The sequence below is a fragment of the Neomonachus schauinslandi genome, chromosome 10 (genome assembly GCF_002201575.2).
Source record: "Neomonachus schauinslandi chromosome 10, ASM220157v2, whole genome shotgun sequence".
Taxonomy (NCBI): Eukaryota; Metazoa; Chordata; class Mammalia; order Carnivora; family Phocidae; genus Neomonachus; species Neomonachus schauinslandi.
In genome coordinates, this window is record NC_058412.1 from 116,753,105 (window position 1) to 116,775,850 (window position 22,746).

Here is a 22,746-nt window from a genome sequence, read left to right on the forward strand (position 1 = left end):
GTAAAATGAGGATCATAACGCTATATTCCTCATTAGGCTTTCTCTAACTAGAATGTGGGTTCCAAGAGGGCAGGAACTTGTTTTCATACAAACTTCTATATTGTCAGAGCCTACAATTGTGTCGGTCATTGAGGAAGCACTCGGTAAATGCTTGTTGAATGAATGAATGAATGAGTCACCTTATAGACGAAGAGACCACAATTTAGAAAGAGAAAATAACTTGCCAGAGAGCATAGGGCTAGATGTGGAACTTTGAGGAGAATTAGAATCAGTGGTGTATTGGTAAATGTGTAACAATCAGTTCTCTGAAACACCAAAAACCCTGCAGCATTTGTTTGATTTCCATGGTATAAATACTCCCACTGTGGCTAATTTCAAGCAACCAACCTGATATCAACTTGAAAATTTCCTGAAAATTTATTCATAGGCTCTTGCTATCCTGTTTATACAAGCTGGCTCCAGCTCACCAAGTACTGGGACATAATTCTAAAGGGTACACAGTTCCAAAGGGTACATTCCCAGCATTACTCATCCTGCCTCCTTGAATTAGGCACTGTCCCTACAGCTAAGGGGGGTGGGGTGGGGAGACACCCAAATAATTCAGTTCAAATTGGATTGCATAGGTGATTCTTTAAAAACATAAACCCAATCACAAAACTTTCCTGCTTAAAACTTTTCAATTTATTTCCAATGCTCTTAGCGTCAACCCAGTCTCCTTACCATGGCTCATAAAGCCCATCATGAAACCTCCTCCTGTTCCAGGCACGGTACTAGGCTTTTTGTACTAGGATATAATGGTGAACATGACAGACACAGTTCCTGCTCTCATCAAGTGATCAATCATTAAGTAGAAAATTACAGATGGAGAGATGTGTGCAATAGAGGATGTGCTGGGAAAGAGAATTATGAGGAATGAGAAGGGGCTGCTTACTTGGGCTGAAGATGAGTTGAGGACAACTACTCTAAGAAAGTGACCTTTGAGACCTGAAGGATGAGAAGGAGTTGGATGAGGTATGGGACTGGTGGCCAGGGAAAAGAGAAGATTTGGCCCTTTGAGAAGTTCTATAAAAATAACTTCTGTATAATTGGAGACATGTGGAGATGGGATGGGGAGGATGGCTCAAAATATTGCTGTGGTCTGAATGTTTGTAAACCACCAAAATCCATAAATGGAAATCCTAACCTTCAAGGTGATGGTATTAGGAAGTGGGGCTTTCAGGAGGTGATTAGGTCAGAAAGGCGGAACCCTCATGAATGGGATTAGTGCTTTTCTAAGAGGCTGGAGAAAAATCCCTCACCCCTTCCTACCTTGGAAGACATAGTGAGAAAGTCTGTGAACACAATGCAGCCACACCAGACAACGAATCTGTTGGTGTCTTGGTCTTGGACTTCCCAGCCTCAGAACCGTGAGAAATAAATTTCTGTTGTTTGCAGCCCACCCAGTGTATGATATTTTTCTCATAGCAGCCTGAACGGACTAAAACAAGTATCATGAATGTGAAAGTCAGGGGGCTAAATGGCTAAGAAGATTAAGGGAGAGGTTTAACACCCTTTGAAGGTAGAGCCTTATTTAAATCTCAGGAGCTCAGATGCACTCTTTGAATGATTCTCTTCCAATCATGGCCAACTTCCTCCTACAGAAAACCTTTTTATATCTCTGAGGTAGAAACAAGATCATCAGTTCCCATTGGGCCTTGCATAGATGAATAAGCAGAAGCCCAGAGAGGGAGATGTGATCACCAGCAGTTTCTCAGTCAGTAATAGTTGTAGGCCTTGGATAATATACTGAGTCAGCACTATCCAAAAAACCCAAAAAAAAACAAAAAACAAAACCAACAAAACCCACAAAGAGAGCCACATATGTAATTTACACTTTCTACTGGCCACATTTAAAAAGTAAAGAGAAACGGGAGAATTAATTGACCCAATATATTCAAAATGTAATTTCAACATGTAATCAATAGAACTCTTAGAAATCCAGTGTGTATTTTATTTACATTTATGGCACATTTCAATTCAGACTAGCTGTATTTCAAGCCCTCAGTAGCCACATGTGGTTAGTGGGTATAGAACTGGACAGTGCAGTTCTATGCCTCAATTTCCTTATTTGTGAAATGAGGATAAAATTGGCTAGATCATGGAAGGATTAGAAGAGCACAAATAAAACACTAAGCACTCCGCCCTGCACAGAGGGGGCACCCAATAAATCTTAGCTTCTTTGGGTCTTTTCACTCACCGTACCGCCCTCCTTCATGTCTCCGTCCCCCTTTCCCCGCCCCCTCAGGCTCCGGGCGGAAGCAGTACCGTCGTAAATGCAGCGCGCTTTACGGTGGCATTGCCTTTTACCGCAGTGTGGCCGGCTTCCGTGTCACTCGCACTTTTACCTCATTGGCTCTGCGACCCGCTCACAGCGCTTTCCGGCAGTGTGGCTGGAGCTGTAGCGGAGGGGGCCGCGGTTTGCGCGTGAGTGGAGGGAACCGAGTAGCAGGTGTTGGCTGGGCCTGGAACCATGGATGTGGGCGAACTTCTGAGCTATCAGGTATGAGGGACGAGGAGGGCCGGAGTACCGTCCCCTCCCCGGGGTAGGGGTTTCCGGTCGCGGGACCGGAGTCCCTTCATCTCACCTCCTCTCACCTCTGTCCCCGGCCCCCGAACCCTCACTTCTCATGTTGGAGTTCCTCATTTCACTTCACTCTCCTGAGACTCTCCTGGGCCCTTTCAGCTCATTCCTTCTCAGAACCCAAGCCGCTTCCTTTCAACTCCAGCCTGGACCTCTTCTTACCCTACCCTGGACTGGGGCCTGGTTCCCTTCAACTCTTCTTGAAGGCCTCAGACCATCTTCACAACCATCTCGTCCCCGAGTCGTTGAGGTGGTGGTGGTGGGAGGGCACTGGTCTTTCCTGCATTTGAGCCCCGGCTTCTCCACTAACTGGCCATGTGGCTTTTGGACAAGTCATTTTCCGCTCTTTGAGCTTCAGTTTTTGTATATATAAGACGGAGAGAGTAATAAGTACCTAGTAGGGTTGTTTGAGGACTCTATTAACTATTGGATATGAAAGCTGATTTTAAAGTGTAAAAGCTGTTCCCATGTTAACTGCCATTGTTGGGAGATGTTTGGAATTCTAGCATGGGATGGGACCCTAGGAATCTTGTCTTCCCTGCGCAGGCGACTTGGTGGGAATGGGTGGTGCAGAGGGCAGAAAGGACTTCTCCAAAGTCACTCAACAAGTAAGAGCTGGGTAATACTAGAGCTGAGGTCTCCTGGCGTCCAGTTCAAAGGTTTCCCCCTCTTTGACTTCCTAAAGAGGCTCCTTGTGAGAGGCAGTAGAACCCTGATGTCTAATATGGTAGCTGTCCATGTGGCTGTTAGACGGTTGATATAGGGCTAGTAGGAGTTGAAAAGTACTCTAAGTGTAAAATCATGCTGAATTTTGAAGATTCAATATGAAAAATAACGTTTTTATACTGATTTTATGATCATATTGATCAAATCAATTACCTTGATTATTGATCATATTGATTAATCATATTATGGATAATGGGTGAAATAAAATTTAAAATAAATTTTACTTGTTTCTGGTGACTTTTAAATGTAGCTACTAGCTTTTTAGTGTGGCTATTAAAATTACATATACAAGTGATCTTATATTTCCATTGGACAGCTCTGCAGTAGAGAATGGTGATTAAGAGCTAGGGGGTCAGGGGCCGCATATTCCTTGGAATCTCTATTTTGCTATTAACTAGCTGCTGTAACCTTGAACAAAATACTTAACCTCTCTATGCCTCGGTTTCCTCATATGTAAATAGGGGCAAAGATGGCACCTACCACATAAATCTGTTGTGAAATGTAAAGTGCTTAGACCAATACTTGTCAAAGAGTAAAAGTTCAGTACATGTTAGCAATTACATTCATGCCACTCCCTCTGCCAATACACAAAGAATGGACCTTGGTGACTCTAGACATTGTAGAAAAGAACTTTTAAACAATGGTTGATATATAGCCAAGAGAGTTCTCTTTTTAAGACAGTTATTGAACATGAAAGAAGAAAGGAAATAGGAGGATTGTTGAATGAGTGGTTGTATGTCTGTTTGGGAGTTGTAGAATGGCTAGCCCATTGACTCAGAATACTAAAGCTAAAAGAGCTTCATTCATTTGCTCGAAAAACATTTATTGAATGCCTACTGTGCAAGGCACCAAATCCTCGAGTATACAACATTGAACAAAACAGACAAGGTTCTTGCTTTTGTGGAGCTTGTAGTCTGGTGGGAAAGTAACAAGATAAGTGTGTAAACAAACAAGAAATTCAGATTGTGATAGGTGCTTTGAAGGGTACACAGGGTTTACTGTAGGACTGTGCTGTTTGGTGTGGTAGCCACTGGGTACCTGTGACTACTGAACACTTGAAATGTGGCTAGTTGGAACTGAGAGTGATACATGTAAAATATACATTGGATTTCCAGGATTTAGTATGACAAAAATTAATGTAACATATATTAATAATCTTTATATTGATTCCATGTTGAAATGATGATATGTGGGATATATTGGCTTAAAGAAAATATATTATTAAAATTAATGTTACCTTCTTTAAAACTTTTTAAATGTGGCTACTAGAAAATTTAAAGTTACATATGTGGCTCATTTGTAACTTTCAGTATATGTTTATTAGACAGTGCTGTGAAAGACAATAACCCCTGGCAGTAGGAGACAGGACCTATTACTTTTGGTAATGTGGTCTGGGAAGGACTCTGAGGAATTGTTGTTAAAGGAGTGAAGGTTGAGAAGGAGACAATCATGTAAAAGGGCAGAAGGATCAAGGCAGAGGGAAAAGCAAGTATGTAGGCTATGAGGTAGAAGCTGGCGTAGCCTGGTAGAAGATCAGGAAGAGGATTGATGGAGGTGGAACATGGTGAGTAAGCAGGAGAATGGTAGATGATGAATAGGAGATGTAGGCCTTCCTGTAGGCCATGATAAGGAGTTTGAATTTTATTTGGAGAGATGTTATAGATAACCTCATGCAGACCACTTATTTACAGATGAAAAGTGAATCCCATTCTGGTAAAGCACTTCCCTGAGGTTGTGGGCTAAGGTAGTGGCATAGTTAAACCAGAATCCTGATCTCCTTATTTTCAGTCCTGTTCATTCCCCACATGCACTATTCGTGCAATTTCCTTTCTGTAAGATTGGTGTCCACTCCTCCTGTTCCTAAAAGATGGTACAGTCTGGAATCTAGTCCATAATCAATCAAATGCATCCATCCTTTTGTGGAAATGGTGAAGATCATTTGAATTAATGGATGCAAAAGCTCTTCAAAAATAGTAACATTTTATAGATATAAAAGATGCATTATTTACCTGCACCATCTCTCAAAATCTTTATAACAACCCTGTGAAGAAGGTACTGTCTTTAATCCCTGTTGTACAGATGAAGGAACTGAGGTGCAGAAAAGCACCTACCTCATAGCTGAGGCTCCTAATAACCGTGCTGTACTGCCTGCCTACTCTGTGCCAGATGCTGAACTAAAGTGCTTTTGGATGTGTTCTTACAGTTAATTCTCAACATGCCCTTTGAGGTGGGTGGCATGCCTATTTTATAGAGAAGGAAACTTGAGCTAGAGAGCTCGGTTACCTGCCCAAGGACAAACAGCCAGTAAGGAGCAGAGCCAGAACTGGAACCAAATGAATACCCAAATCTGGTTTTCCATTTTGTTTTCATGCTTTACTTAAAAACTTTCATAATACTTTTAAAAGCTTTAAAAAATGAAGAATGGTACACCTATAGAAGAATGCATAAATTTTAGTGCTGTTGATTATAGTTGTGATTTTCAAAGTAGACTCAACATGACCACTGAAGTTCATTTCTTAGGGACATGTTGTCTGATTTGAACATCCCCATCCCCATAGTTTGATTCATTAAGTCTCCCGTGGGACCTTAGAATTTGCGTTTCTAACAAGATCCCAGGTGATGCTGAAGCTCTGGTCCAGGAACTACATTTTGAAAGTGCCCCTGGTCTAGAATGTACATACCTTTTAAAATTTTACCCAGCTGAGATTCTCCTCCCTTCTCATAGCTGTTAGTTTTAGTTTTTTGAGCTTAAGTTACACTTTTTCCCTGCCATCCAAGATATTGAAAGCAAATCACTTAATCTTTCTGGGCCTCGGTTTCCTCATATGCCTAATGAGGGGATTAAGTAAGTCTCTCTGAGGTCTCTTCTAACTTTAAGTTCTGTGATACTAATTATTTAGGCCAGGAGCTCTAGAGATTTCAAGGGATAAAAAAGCTTGATGTAGGAGAATGAATCGGGGCTGAAAATCTGGGAGATTTGAGTTTTAATCCTCCCTTATCATTACTTATCTGGGTGACTCAGGACAAGTCACTTCCCCTCTCTGTATATCTTTTTACCACCTGTAAAATGAGGGGCTTGAGCTATAAGAGTTGTGGTTGTTTCCTTTCTTGGAATTCAGAGATTAAGGTAAGCAAGGAAAATATGTAATGTCAAGAAGTGTTTATTAAAGAGTATTTAATATTTTTTGGGTGCTTCTTAAATTTCATTTTTGGGGCAGTGTGGTGGGAAGATTCCAATTTCCCACTGAGATTGGTTCTTCTAGTAATAGGGTTAGGCAGTAAGTGCCTCAGTATATGCCTTATATCCTTGACATATGTTAACTATTCATTTGAGAAGACAGGAGAATTACAATGTGGACAGGAGGTGGTAGAAAAAGTCTTAAAGAGGAAGCCAGTTATGTTCCCAATATGGAAATGTACTTTTTTGATGCCTTCAGGCTTAGACATCTCATCAAGAAGTGTGCCCAGCAGGTCCTTGGCTGAGAAGTTTCTGCTGCATAGATGTGCATATGAAGTTCAGGGCATTCTCATTAATACTAATTCCACAGATGTCTGGAAAAAGTTCTTACCTTCGAAGTTTTGCAATAAAGAATTCACATTTAGTGCGGCTTGGCTCCGTGGGAATGACTTGCTTTGTGACATGAGAAGTATTCTCTTTGAGGCAGATTGGGGTCAGGGACCCTTGGTTTTAGCAATACTGCAGACACCCACTCCTCTTGTGACCTATCAGTAATATCATAGCAGTTCCTTGGATTGCAGGGGCTTGTAGGAATTTAGAATCTTGCTCCTTTCCCCTTATTTCTTTCCTTTGAAATAAAGAATTTTTAATGACAATAAACTGACAGGAATGGTATTAAAAGGAAGTATTTGAGAAAAGGAAAAGGACCCTAGTCTAACAAGTATTTTTATATTCCCACAGTTATTATATATTGCATGGCAATAATCATTGTGTCTATACTGTTTTGTGTTCTACATTTTTAATTTAACACTGCCAGAAATATTGCATGGGTTTCTACATGGTCCTCATGTTATTTTTAATATGTTCATACTTCTTGCACAAGTGATAGACCAACCATTTTTCCCTAAAATGTTCCTCCATAATTATTTAGAGGAATTATTTATAATTATTTGGTCTTAGGTTTTGGTTCTTGGAGATACTGTTGCAACGAACTTCTTCATTTGTTTGGCATTTTCCCCGTCCCACCTGCCATTAGAAATTACCACGTGCCATCTCCTGTGCTTAGTATTGCATGTACAAAAATTATTAAGACATGGACCTGGACCTTAAAGAATTCATAACTTGAGGAATGAGACAGACATTTCAACAATGAACTGTGTGAATAAAGTATTATGGGAGCACAATGTAAGGAATGATTGGATATGCCTGAAGAAGGGATGTATTAGTGGGGGTGGATTTGAATGCAGTCATTGAAGAAAAGGGAGATGTTGGAATCTCAGCCACGATGAATGAATAGGAATTCTGTGGGTAATGAAGGAGGCCGAGGACAGTCGTTCTTGACTAGGATTAGTGAGAGCAGAAGCATGGGAGTGAAATGTCAGAGCATTGAGTAAACGGAGGGTAGTGGTAGATGATGGGGTCATCTCAGCTGCAGATACATTAAGGAACACGTTGTGCTCATATGGAATGAATCCTTCATCAGTTTACAGTGCTAACAGCAGTGGGTGTTCCAGTTTTACCAGTCTTGATACAACTAGTTGTCAAACAATTTAATTTTGTCTCATTAATCTAGTAGGTATGTAAAGTGTTAGTTCAAGTTTGCTAATGGGCATTTTTCCCCTTGTGTGTGTTATCATTTGTATTTCTTATCATCTGCCTCTTTCTCCATAAGGTAGTGTTGTAGTTTGTAATTGAGCTTTTCTGTTGTGTTTTTTTTGTTGATGGGGTGTATGTAAGAAACGTTTTAGAAGCCTGAACACATGTGCTCATTTTGTAGTGGCCCCATTTCACCTATAACCCTGGGAATATTACCTTCATCGTAATGTTGTTTTATAGCATCGTGCTATAGGCTCTTTTTGCATGACAGTTTAGACTAGTGCTTTTCAAAGTTACTGTTGTTAATGATGGGACTATAAACAACAGATAAAGAACTATTTTCATTGATATTCCCATTTCAGGGTGTTTTCTGTTTCATCTCTTGAGTGGTTTCTTTCTTAAGTTCATTTCCTCTCTTTGCAACTTTCTCGTCCTCTTTCTTCCTGGTGCATTCTCTTCATACTCACAGAACACATATATGTGCCTTCTCATACACTACACAGTTAACTTAGAGGCAGGGACCAGCACCTAGCAAAGTGTCTCACCCATAATTGATATCTCATGAATGGTTGTTTAAGGATTGAGTGAGTGAACCAGTATATACCCTCAAATATGTTCTGGTTATTTCCCCTTTTGGAAAGCTTTTGTTCTGATAATCGCGTTTGCTTGCTGCCTTGTATGTCTTTGTTTTCATGTCAGACATCAAGAATGTTTCATGTTAGACATTCAAATATGTTACTTCAGTTTCTGAATTGTCTTCCTCTTCCGTATCTCTTGCTACCCTTGCTGCAAAACCTACATTTTTTTAATATTTTATTTTGAATTAATGTTAAATTTACAGAAATTTGCAAAAATAGTAGAGAGTTTCTGAGTTTTCATATACTCCTCACCCCGCTTCCTCTAAAGTTAACATCTTCTGTAACCATAGTATGATGATCAAAACCAGGAATTCATAATTCTAGTAACTAAACCACAGACTTGATTCGGATGTCACCAGTTTTTCCACTAATGTCCTTTTCCTGTTTTAGGATCCTATCCAGGGTCCCACATTGCAGTTACTTGTCATTGTCATTTTCACTGTCTTTTATGATCTCGACCTTTTTGAAGAGTACTGGTCAGTTGTTTTGTAGGATGTCCAAAACCTGCATTCTTGGCCATGATCTAGGTTTCACGTATCTACTGAACGTTCTGGCCAGATGTTCTGGGGTCACGTAATTCTCTGTATCTCTCCACCTGCTCCACCACCTACCCCCAATTCTGCGTTTTAGTCAGGGGTGTCTCTGTTTTGCAGACTTTAAAGAAGCCTTGGAGCTATTTCTCAAAGATGAAAGACAAGGTTTTTTTCCTCATGGATCATAAGATCCTGTGAACAAAGAGGTCTAGCTCCTTTCTCCGGGGTCAAGACGCTGTCAGGATCTGAAAATGTTTAAGCCACAGTTCTTGCTCTCATGGAGCTTGCAGTCTAAGGGTGGCATCCCACAGATTTGAAAACTGATACTCCAGTACACAGCATCATTGCTGTTACAGAAGAATGAACAAAATTTGGTGGCACAGGCAGGAGCAGCTCTGTCATCAGGAAAGCTTTGCAGAGAAAGCGTTACTTCTTCAGTTTTCTCTTTATTCCTTCCTATTTCAGCTGCCACCATCATAGTTTAGACTCTTGGAACCTTTGTCAAATAAGTAGCTTTCTGGTTGGTCTTTTTACTTTTGTGGATTGCGTATTGGCATGGTGAACATCTATAGGCCAACAGAACAGTTTTCACCGGTCATAGACTTCAGTCCTACCTATTTCAGCTTCCTTGGAGGTAGGTTTTAATGAGATGCCTAATTTTGGAGGTGAACTTGAGGAAGACAGCCATACCTTTCTGCAGTCCCTCACTGAGTGTTGTTTAAACTGGGGGATGGAGGGACGCCTGGCTGGCTCAGTCAGTGGAGCATTCTCGACTCTTGATCTCAGGGTCGTTAGTTCAAGCCCCACGATGGGCATAGAGCTTACTTAAAAAAAAAATAAATTGGGGGATTGAATTTATAAAATTTACACCAATAGAGAAATTTTCAAATGTAAAAATAACTACACTGGAGAATGTGGATGGCTCAGAAAAGCCTGTCAGCTCTATTGGAGAGAATAATTCAAGGCACGTGCCTTCTGAGTGTGTCCATTAGGTGTCTTTTAATGTTAGTGTAGTGAATGAACACTAACTTGGGGTCAGACTGCCTGTGTTTAAATCCCACCTCTGCTATTTGCTATCCATGTGTCCTTGGGTCAGTTAATTAACCTCTATAACCCTTAGGTCTTCATCTTTAAAATGGAGATTTTATAACAGTGTATCTCTGCCCACCACTTAAAAAAAAAAATCTCCATTTTACCATCTGTTTTTAAATACAGGATTAAATAAGACAGGGTGGGTAGTGCTAAGTAGTATATAGTAAGCGCCCAGTAAATGTTAGCTGTTAATTTTTAATTATTGATATAATTACAATCAACACACATGCTGTAGCAAAAGAAAAAAATGGTTTTTTTGAATTCTACAAAGCTGCCTCAGTATTCCCAAGGTCATTGGTCCCTTGGAGATTAAGGTTTAGAATGCTATAAAAGGAAATGAGAACAGTTTGTCACCCACACATGCCACAGTATAGAACTGTTCTCAGTAGATTAAAGCACAACCCTATTCCACCACAGTTAGCAGTCATTGATATCAAGAATTATATCATCAACACAGTAATTCTTTTCCCCAGGTCTCTTTAATATTGCTGAGATATCTCAGTGTTCCCCTTTTCTGGTGCCTGAAATCTCATTTACGAATTACTCCTTTCTTTTTCTTTCTTTCTTTTTTTTCCCTAAGGTTCCCAAAGGAAGTGGTTAGTTTTGGTTTGAGTCTTGTATGGCTATAGAGACATTGGAGTTAGGAAAAGTATAGCAGAGATCCTCTTACTTTTTCCAGAGTCAGCCATTTGATTCTAGTATTTCAGCTGAATAGTTGAAAGCCATTTTCTTTTCTGTAGTGTTCTAGGAGTGACTGATCTGAAAGTGTGTTGGCCTAAATTTTAAAACCCCATCTCCAGTGTGGGTTGGTAAATAGAAACTAGATTATCTTTGTCCTGAGTTCAGTGAAAGATCTAGTGAGACTACCACAGTATATTTTCATCTGTTAACTCATTTTCGATTATCAGTTGCCTGTGAGCAGATATCTGCTTGGGCTCCTTAGACTTCCCTTCAACTATTTGAATTGAGAAGGATTTGACATCAAGCACAGAGTATTATGATGCTTCCCTCCGAATGTGTCTGACTATATTCTAAAGGCAGGTATGCTTGTTTATTGAACAGATTGTTTGGCGTTCTTTTTTTTTTTTTTAAGATTTTATTTATTTATTTGACAGAGAGAGAGCGAGCGCACAAATAGGCATAGTGTCCAGGAGAAGGAGAAGCAGGCTCTCTGCTGAGCAGGGAGCCCGATGTGGGGCTCGATCCCAGGACCCTGGGATCATGACCTGAGCTGAAGGTAGCCACTTAACTGACTGAGCCACCCAGGCGCCCCTGTTTGGCGTTCTTTTTTTTCTTTCTTTCTTTTTAAATTTAAATTCAATTAATTAACATATAATGTATTATTGGTTTCAGGGGTACAGGTCTGTGATTGGTCAGTCTTATATAATACCCAGTGCTCATTACAACATATACCCTCTCCAGTGTCCATCACTCAGTTACTGTATCCCTCCACCCCCCTCCACTCCAGCAACCCTCAGTTTCCTATGATTAAGAGTCTCTTATGGTTTGTCTCCCTCTCTGGTTTCATCTTGTTTTATTTTTTCCTCTCTTCCCCTATGATCTTTTGCCTTGTTTCTTAAATTCCGTATATCAGTGAGATCATATAATTGTCTTTCTTTGATTGCCTTACTTTGCTTAGCATGCTACCCTCTAGTTCCATCCACATTGTTGCAAATAGCAAGATTTCATTTTTTGATGGCTGCATAATATTCCATTGTGTGTGTGTGTGTGTGTGTGTGTGTATGGGATTCTTTATATATATATATATACACACACACACACACACACATACACACATCTTCTTTATCCATTCATCTATCAGTGGACATCTGGGCTCTTTCCATAGTTCGGCTATTGTGGACATTGCTGCTATAAACATCAGGGTGCAGGTGCCCCTTCGGATCACTACCTTTGTATCTTTGGGGTAAAAACCCAGTAGTGCAATTGCTGGCTTGTAGGGTAGCTATATTTTCAGCTTTTTGAGGAACCGCCATACTGTTTTCCAGAGTGGCTGCACCAGCTTGCATTCCCACCAACAGTATAGAGGGTTCCCCTTTCTCCCCATCCTCGCCAACATCTGTCGTTTCCTGACTTGTTAATTTTAGTGTTTGGCATTATTTATGTGTTTGTTTTATTAATACATAAAATTGAGGATTACATTTTTTATTTGACCCCCTCCCAAGTTAAGAGCAACTAAGTTAAAATTACTTTTGGAATTTTTTTTTTTTTAAAGATTTTATTTATTTATTTGAGAGAGAGAATGAGAGACAGAGAGCACGAGAGGGAAGCGGGTCAGAGGGAGAAGCAGACCCCCCGCTGAGCAGAGAGCCCGATGTGGGACTCGATCCCGGGACTCCAGGATCATGACCTGAGCCGAAGGCAGTCGCTTAACCAACTGAGCCACCCAGGCGCCCTACTTTTGGAATTTTTAATAAACGTAAGCATTAACAGTACATCAGTCTCCTGCTGGTGTATCATGTTGGAATTCTATTTTCTTCACAGCTTTGGATAAAATAGAAGAATTGTGGTTAGAGTTTGTCTTGTTATCTTTTACTGGCCTCTTCAAACATTAATACTTCATGGGAACAGCTAATAGCTTGTCATTATTAATGATAAGGGAAATTTGAGCATTTTAAGGGTACATAGTTTTTGACAGAGAAGCTGAAACATGGAGTGGGGGCTCTGGCCAGGAGCAACTGTTGCGCAGAGGAAGGTAAAGATGCCAAAGAATCAACAGAATGCTAAAATGCAGCAATAAAGAAATAAGAAAAAGACATTATCATTGATGAATTGGGGGTTGTCGTGAAAAGAAATCCACATTGAGGTTCCTTATTTATTTATTTATTATTTTCAAAGATTTTATTTATTTATTTATTTGACAGGGAGAGAGAGGGAGAGGGAGCGCACAAGCAGGGGGAGTGGGAGAGGGAGAGGCAGGCTCCCTGCTGAGCAGTGAGCCGCAGGTGGCGCTTGATCCCAGGACTCCGGGATCATGACTTGAGTGAAGGCAGATCCTTAACCAACTGAACCACCCAAGTGCCCCTGACGTTCCTTTCTGAAAAAGGTGATATGGGTTGTATTGAATTGCACTAACTCCTCTTTTATCTGGTGTCTTTGGAAAATATGGCACTCCTCATGAATAGATTTTCCACATAGCAGAAACTTCCAAGTGGAGCAAGAGTGCCAGAACAAGAACTTCCTCTTTTTACAAATGGGGAAGGCATGGCACAGGGACTGAAAGTGGCTTGCCTCCGGTGATAAAATGGGGTTCAGAACAGAACAGTGCTTTTTTCCATATTCAAAATTTGAATTTTTCATCATTTTGTTTGGAGTTCTTTCTAAAACAAACATTCTTGCCTTTCTCAATAGGTCAGACTGTTGTCTTAGGGTCATTATTACGAATACATGTTAATTGTGCCCAGATTCTCTCATGATCTTTTGAAGTGTGGAAAGTTTTTACTCCTGTATTAAAACATTGGGAGTGTTACAGAGAAATTTTGAGTTCTTTTGCCTATTGTTTACAGTTTTTCTTGCTTTTCTTTGGTGTAGCTGTCACTTCTTAGTGGTGTTATTTGTTTAATAGGATAAAATAGGATAAAATCTAACCTCTGAGGCCCCTTTTGCTTTCTTTTCACAGTGTCCTGAAAAGTTGTGGTTTTTGGATGATGAATGAAGCATTAGTATTCTTGGTCATCTTTGGATGAACTGTAAAATTTTAGGGCCCTTCTATTAGTTACTGAAGAGATACTAGAGATCAAATTAGTGTAACCTGTCTTCATTTTTCATCCAGCATTTCTTCTAGATCTCTTTGCCCACCACTGCCATCTTGGGGACTGAAGAATATCTGAGCAATTACTAGTGCTCACTAATCATGAGTCTTTCAAGAGAAACTAGCACTCACAAACAGAAGTTTAACCTGGCCTTCTGTGGAGTGCCCCTTTCCTTCATGGCTGCTTATCTTTCTGGAGGGGAGCCATTTACCTGTCTGATGGCCTTGACACTATATCTTTAAGCTAGTCTTATATCCAAATTCACACACCCACTGGCCCAAGAAATCTAAATCGTAGCAATCACCCGAGACTCCATGTGTTTGTTCCTGACTTTTTCATACCTCTGTCCCATTTCTGTCTTGTGCTTTGCTCTTGGCTCTCTCATTTTCTCTTTTTTCCTCCTCCCAAGTATGTACATCTGTTCTCTGGCTCCCAACTGCTGCCTCATCTGGAAGGACTCTGGCTGACCTGGCTGCGGCTGCCTTATATGGTAAAGCCTGCCTTTGCTGGATCTTTAAGACCCAACCTTTGGGTCTTGGCCTCAGCCATTGGAAATCACTGTTGCTAGCTCATCTGATCCTCCTGTGAAAGGACAATTTGGGCAACATTCTATCCAGGAGGCTTGCAAATTTTCAAATTCTGCAACTTTGAGAATCTACAAGTTCATCTTGGTCTTGTCTTTGCCATTGTTCCTCATCATTCACCAGGGGTTGGCAAAGAACTAACCAGTGTTTCTACGGCATTGTGAAACATGCTGACAGCCTGTGAGCCAGTCTCGATTTTGGAGGGTTAGTAAATTTCATTTAGATTAGTGATCCATATTGAACCTTCCCTTCTTTAATTATTCAACAGATACTTATTAAATGCCTACTAAATGCAAGTTGTTATACTAGACACTGAGACTAGATATGCACAAGACATTTGCAGTACCTTGTCTTTATGAAACTTATATCCAGGGAGGCAAGGCAGACAATAAACAAGAAAAACAAATACAAATAAGTAAGAACTCCCACACAAGCAAACAAATACTACATACACAAAACCAAGATAATTTCAAATAGGGATATGAAGGGGAAAAAATGGGCTGATGTAATAGAGTGATGGTAGAGCATCAGAAGGTTCTAAAAGGCCTTTTTGAGGGGGTAGCATTTGAATTGAGAACTGAATGATGAGAAAGATCCAGCTCTATGAAGAGCTGTGGGAATAGCAGCATAGGCTGAGGAAATATGCAGTACAAAAGCCCTAAGGTGGGAACAAGCTTGTCATGTTTGAGGCAAATGGCTAGAGCATGGCGAGTGAGAAGGAGACAATTAAGGACGGAGGTCAGCTGTGGGGAGGGGAGGTAACCTTAAAATGTTTAGATTTTGTTGTCAGTACAGTGGGAAGCCATTAGGGGTTTGAAGCTGTGGAGTGCCAGAGTTTGGTTTATGTTTGAAAAGAGCACTGCATCTGCAGAATGTAGAATAGGTTATAGGGGAGCAGTCTGGCCAGCTTAGGTGTTCAAAGTGGGTAGAATTCACCTTTGTGCTGCAGGGGGCTACAGCCGAAGCTCTGCTCTCCCTAGGATAATTGCTTTCCCACCTAGGTTGTTTTCAGAATCTCCCAGTTCGAAACATTTAATCTATGTTCTGGCTTAATCAAGAAGCAACACTCTCCTTGTGCCAGGCTTGGCACAGAAAACATGGGCCTGGTGCCTTTTGTTGAGCACCCTGGCCTGGAGAGAATGAAGCAAGCAGCCCCAGTGGACCCGAGGACAATGCAGCTGACCTTCAGCACCTGGTAACTTGTAGGAAGCTTTGGAATCCATAAACTTTGTGTGCTTCTGCAAAACAGTTGCAGATGGTCTGGAGTGATGATTAAATATCACTGCAGTCTAGCCCAGATCTGCTGTGGCCATCCTCTCTGCGTCTGGTTTTACATTACAGTGGGTAATTACAGGGGCACAGCTCTTTCTGGTTGGCTTAGGGGGAAATTTCAGTTTCTGCCAGTTGTGTCGGTGACTGCAGTGAGCAGTAGTTGTGAATGGCTACTTTTTGTTTTCAGAATTAAAAAAAAACAAAACCCAACCAAACTTAAAAAGAACTCTCTTTAATGAAAGGGAATAATTGCCTGCCTTTGCTGTCTCTGCTGATTCTCCAGTGGGAGTTCTGCCATCAGACTTGTCAGACTTGGTTGGCAGGGACTTTTTCTCCTGAGTTAGCACAGAGATCTGAATGGGCAGAGATAACACAAATAAGTACTGGTACAAGCATATCTGCAGAGGAACAGATTTCCCTCTGACCAAAGGTGCCACTGGTGGGCACCACCCTGATTCTCAGTGCATCTCTTACCACTGATGACAGGACTTTTCAGCAAATTAAAAGAATTGCTTAAGCACCACCTGAGCTGGGCAGTTTTTACAAGACTTTTGAGTTTCAAAGGCCCTCAGGCTGCTCAATCTGCCAGTGTAAAGTCACTGAATATTATCTCCCTGGCTTCTTACTGGGGATCCTTATACCTCATTCAGCATAATGAACGTGGGGAGACAAATTGTGATTCTTCTACTTCTTTTTTTGCCCAAGATTTCTTCTTTCATTCCCACAGAACTTACAAGGACACAGAAAACTCAGTGGGGGAAGAAGAGATGGTGTCTGCCTTCTGGCCGACATGACTTACGCCAGTGGTTGCATGCGGGTTCCAGAATGAAGATTGCAAATCACTCTCCATCTTCTTGGAGCCTGTCCCATAATTAGAAGATTAAACATTTTGTTTAAATTAGTAATTTTCCCCCTACCTCCTCTGTGTGCTTAAAATCACCATTAGAGCAAGATGGAGACTGGTTGTTTGATATTGGGCTCCACGTGCTAGTTGTGATTGTCAGCAAGAGGTTCAGGAAGTCTTACTTTAATTAAAAAAGCAATTTTGGCCATGGTTCACCTTGTGTGAGGCAGAGGCACTTCTGATCATGTGAACTTTTCGATTGCTGAGTACAGTGAGTAGAGCTTTCTTCAGGAGCGTGACACCGAGCCTAAAAGGACAGTATCAGGAGGCAGTGTGCAGCTGGCCTTGAAGTATTGCCTCTGCATTAATGGCAGATTTGCCTTCAATTGACAGATTGTGTTTGAGGGAGAAGAGGGTTACTTACAGGGATAGTATGGTCCTAATTTGAAGTGAATGAAAAGCGACTCATAGAGGAGCCTGTAGAAATTGTCATACTTTTAATGAAGTAAAACAGAATTTGTGTTTTCTACTCCCTGTGCCACCCCACCAAAAGAACAAAACAAAGGGCTGGGAACTACCAGCCCACTAAGAGCCAGGTATTGTGCTGTTTGATTTATAGGTGTTAGTGCATTTCATCCTAAAAGAAACCCTGGGAAAGTCAGTATTCTTATTCCCATTTTATAGATGAGGAAAGGAAGGTCACAGAGGTTTAGTAACTTGCCCAAGGACACGAGGAAGTAGATGGCAGAATCTTTTCCCTAATTGAGGGCTCTGGTGGATGAAGGGAGCTTAAAAACAGAAATGCTTTAAGAAATAGAATGCAGCAGAATGCTACCATCACTCAGTCTTGTACCTGCCTCGAGTCTACCATGTGTATCATTCTTGTCCAGCAGAATACCATGCACTGGTTATCAAACCCAGGGAAGCAGAACACTCCCGTCAGTTACCAGTCCCGGGGGAGGACTCCAAATGCTTCTGCCCATTGCATCTTGGTATTGGAGTTGCCAGTGAAAACACCACGGGGTCAGATACTGGATGGAATGATGCTTTTTACTTACACAGAGAAGAGACAAAGCAAGACCAGCTCCTGGGATATATGTCAGTTCCTTGTGGCTAGTGGGGCCCTCGCCCTTCCTCTGAAGCTGGTGCAGGGCAGCGGCCTACATGCAGCCCTCTCTTGGCAGCAGAAGGACCCCGACCTGAAAGCTAGTGGTGTGCCTGAGGGACACTGATGTACATGCTTAAGCAGAGCAAAGGAATACTCACTGAGCATGAAACAGAGACAGACATTGTCACACAGGGTGATAAGCCTGGCACAAGCTGTATGGACTCCTTACCTCTTGGTAAGGAAGTGTTCCAGGCCTGAGCCCCATTCCTATGCAGCCAAGTGGGGTTGGAAATACCGCATGCGTGGACTGCCTTATCCAGCAGTTCTGTATTGAAATTACTTGGTTATGTGGCTTTCTTCCCATTAGACTTTGAATTCCTCAAGGACGGTGACCAGATCAGTGCATGCTATATAGTAAATGCTCAATAAATGTCTGTTGAAGGAAGAAAGGAAAGAATAAGGGTAATAAGGAAGAAGGAGTAAGGAAATGAATGAAGCAGTGAATCAATGATTAGTGGCTAGATTTGGTTCTCTTCCAGGTATCTTTTTGTGTTGAGACTTAGCGCCTCCACAGTTGCCTTCTCTTTCTTGCCTCTTCTTTCTCAATGGAGAAAGTAGATTCAGCTATGTTTGTGAGTGGCAGTGACCCGATCATTGCCTTAAAAAAAAACAATAGATGATCTTCATAAAAGCTCGATTCTAATACTGTAGTAATCTGAGAGTTGATGGGCTTTTTTTTTTTTTTTTTTTTAAACTGGAGTTGTCTGACTCCAAAGAAACAGATTGATTGATCCATTTATTTGCCCAAGATTTGCTGCAGGTTTACTGTGGGCCATAATTGCTGTTTTCTCTTCACCCAGCCTTAGAGGCAAAAAGTAAGAGATAATACAAACAACAAGATTAGTTTTTATTTCATGTTGTTGTATCTGGCATACCCATTTCCATTTGATTTTTTTTTTCTTATTTAACATGTATTAAGCACTTTTTCTGGGTTAGATGCTTCCTCACTGGGAGGGCTTTTTCCGGGGATGAGATGGTGATTTACCCAGGGTCACACTCTAGTAACAGAGTTGGATGTCTGATTACTGAAGTCCATTTTCTTCTCACTGCACCAATCTCCCACCCCCCCTTTTTTTTTAAGGATTTTATTTATTTATCTGACAGAGAGAGAGCAAGAGCAGGAACACAAGCAGGGGGCGTGGGAGAGAGAGAAGAAGGCTTCCCGCCGAGCAGGTAGCCCGATGTGGGGCTAGATCCCAGGACCCTGGGATCATGACCTGAGCCAAAGGCAGAGCTTAACGACTGAGCCACCCAGGCGCACACCAATCTCCCCTTTTAATGGGACTAGTTTAACATCAGTTTCCTTGTGCTTTATGTTTTGTGCAGGCCTGGGACACACATTTGTTTCTAAAACAGAAAGTAGTAGAGCTGCTAAAAGTTCACGTAAGTTTAAGTAGCCTTGGGAAACAGATCTGTAGTAAGCACAGAAACTGAGTGTTTCAATCCCAGCCCCTCTATTTTCTAGCTGTTTGACCTTTAGGCAATTTGCTAAGCAAGCCACCCGAGCCTTGGTTTCTTCACTTGAAAAAACAGGGAATGGGTGTTCCCTACCTAGCAGGGCTGTGAGAGGAGTAAAAAGATAACATGATAAGCACACAGTTAATGGTAACTATTACATAGCTTGGATGATCACTTGGTGAGGAAGCGGTGGAGGAATTCTTTATGGTTTCTTTAAACCCTAAGATTCTCTGACCTCAGTGCCTCCTAAGAAGCCCTTTGTGAGATTTATATCTGACTTTGCCTGTGGAGGCCCATCCTGGCTTACTTACGCAGCTTTGTTTAAAAGAGGTGGCCAAATTCCCTTGTGTGCAGGGTTTTTCAGCCAGTGTCTGTGTTTTTTGGTATGTTTGCCGGAATTCCCAAGTTTCTAAGTAATTTCAGTCTGAGACGAGTTGGATTGATGGCAGGCTGCTTTAACACGGGCGTTACAAATAAGATTAAGGGGTTGTTGCGAAGGTACCAGTGGAGCTCTGGGACCGGCTTTCTGGAGTCCTTCTAAATTGACAGCTAATGGGTAGTTTGCCTTGATGGCTCTTTCTGAGCTGGTTGTAACTGACTAGAGATTCATCCGCAGAGGTAACTTTGCTTATGAAAATTCACTTTCCTTTCCTTTCTCCGAAAGTAAAGCTACCATAACGTGTAATAATGTCTTTGCATTGTGCAAAAAAAACCAGTTGCCTTTGCACTGTTTTCAGATACCTTTTTCTAAGGCAGCCAATTCTTTTTTTTTTTTAATTCCATTTTATTATGTTATGTTAGTCACCATACAATACATCATTAGTTTTTGATGTGGTGATCCATGATTCATTGTTTTCGTATAACACCCAGTGCTCCATGCAGTACGTGCCCTCCTTAATACCCATCACCGGGCTAAGCAGTCCCCCCCCCAAAACCATGTTTGTTTCTCAGAGTCCATAGTCTCTCACGGGTTCATCTCTCCCTCCGATTCCCCCCCTTCATTTTTCCTTTCCTTCTCCTCATGTCCTCCATGCTATTCCTTATGTTCCACAAATAAGTGAAACCATATGATAATTGACTTTCTATGCTTGACTTATTTCACTTAGCATAATCTCCTCCAGTTCCATCCATGTTGATGTAGAAGTTGGGTATTCATCCTTTCTGAGGGCTGAGTAATATTCCATTGTATATATGGACCACATCTTCTTTATCCATTCATCTGTTGAAGGGCATCTCGGCTCTTTCCACCGTTTGGCTATTGCAGACATTGCTGCTGTGAACATTGGGGTGCATATGGCCCTTCTTTTCACTACATCTGTGTCTTTGGGGTAAATACCCAGTAGTGCAATTGCTGGGTCATAGGGTAGCTCTATTTTTAATTCCTTGAGGCACCTCCATACTGCTTTCCAAAGTGGCTGTACCAACTTGCATTCCCACCAACAGTGTAAGAGGGTTCCCCTTTCTCCACAACCTCTCCAACATTTGTTGTTTCTTGCAAGGCAGCCAGTTCTTAAGGTTTTTTGTTTTTTTTTTTTTATATACTATAAGCCTGCCAAGCTTCAAAGAAAACTTTAAAAAGGGAGAGATGATTCACATTATTTTATTCTTTATTTATATTTCTGTATAAGACAGTTATTTGATTATCTTAATCCTTGGTAGAGTCCCTTCCTGCCCAGCAAAATATGCGTTTTGCCTTATCTGGTCTACTAGGTGCTACTGCTAGGAAATTGAGTGTCCTAAAGTGTTCTTGAAGTGAACAGTTCTTAGTTTAAAATCACTTTAAAGTCAATTTTATAGCCTTCTTGCAAGAGAATTGTGGTGGTGGGGATAGAGCTTGCAGGGGGAGTTTGTACGGAAAGAGGCATTCACCCAGGCTCCTAGAGAATTCCTTTTGATCATATTCCATGTGGCCAGGTGGTCAGTGTTCTTTCTTTGTTCCAGGTGGAGGAAATATTTCTGACTCTAAGAATAACTCATTCTCCATACTTGTCTTTATTGGGAATGGAGGTGTTTTGCTAACTTCAGTGGTTTTAAAGCTTCTAGAAATAGTAAAACCTTCGAGTTGAGGAAAATAAAGTGCATCTTAGACAAAGGTAGACATGAAAGCATCTCTTTTCATTGTTTTTGATGGGCTCATCAACAGGCATGTAGTGAGGCCATAACACCAGATACTTTGTTCAAGCTGAAAGAGGTAATTCGGCACTAGAAAGAAAGTATATTATATAATCATGTTATGTTTTCAGACTTTAAAGTATTACCCATAATATTGAAAAATATTCTTTTTAACAGGATACTCAAGGTAAAGTTTGTATGAGTTCTCTCTTCCTTGAAATAAATGTGTCAGCTATTGTGTAACAGACTTATGTGGATAAGTTTTAACTTTTAAAACAAGTAATGGTAATAGCTAATGTCCTAGGCTCCTGGGATCAAAACTGTGTCAGAACCATTAAGGGATTAATGAGCAACTGTGAAAGACCTTGATTATGTAAATGAATAAAATTATTTATTTCTTACTTATGATTTGGTTCTCACAAATTCAGTCCCAGGTTATTCATCTCCCCTCCTTCCCATTTTCTCAAAACATCTTCACTTTTCTCTTTTCTTTCCTATCTGTGTTCCTGAGAGTATACATCCTTTCTCCCCAACCACTCTTTCTGTTTGAAAGAGGAATGAAGTTTTAAGTCTTGGCAATGACCTCAGAGGCAACTTATAGAAAAGGTAATTAAAGATTACCTTGCCCCACTTTAGTCTTAATGAAATTGTCCATTGCTAGAGGCAATATTCCACTGGCTGGAATCTTCTCTGTCAGCATAATTACATGTAACAGGTGTGCCATATTACGTGCAAAACCACTCTGTGGGGCTGCTGGTTGCTGAATGAATACTCCATCTCTCCCCAACCTCTGTGATGAGCGCTTATAGCGTATCTAACCTTTGTGTCACCCGAAATAATAAAGTAAACTTATTGTATCTGAGCTTTGGTTTAAAACTATAAATAATTTAGAATAGCATTGCCATAGTAATTTGTTATTTAATGTTTAAAGATTCAGAGTGGACTGGGTGGGTTCCCCAAATGGTCTGGGGGAGGAAGTTCTTACTGCAGTCTCCATGTAGAGAGATGGCACTAAGCTATTACCAATGGGCAAGGAGCAATGACAGAAAAGAGCTTTCCTGGTTAAAGCCATAGACAGAAAAGTAGCAGAAGAGACTTTAATGTTGGTTGAGAGACGATGGCAACAGAGAGAGATGATGAAAATTATGCTTTTAA

General features: G+C 41.0%; 1 protein-coding gene across 3 annotated transcripts in view; it reads left to right on the plus strand.

The window, feature by feature from the left end:
• Positions 1-2,366: 2,366 nt before the first annotated feature.
• CTNNBL1 (catenin beta like 1) overlaps positions 2,367-22,746 on the plus strand; it is a 156,278-nt gene continuing 135,898 nt past the window's right edge. For 2 of the 3 annotated variants that reach the window (XM_044918492.1, XM_044918493.1), the window contains exon 1: positions 2,367-2,539. In XM_044918492.1, coding sequence (XP_044774427.1) covers positions 2,510-2,539 — 30 coding nt within the window. In that variant the 5' untranslated portion in view covers positions 2,367-2,509. The remainder of the gene's footprint in view (positions 2,540-22,746) is intronic. The other variant, XM_021688906.1, reaches the window with a different exon arrangement.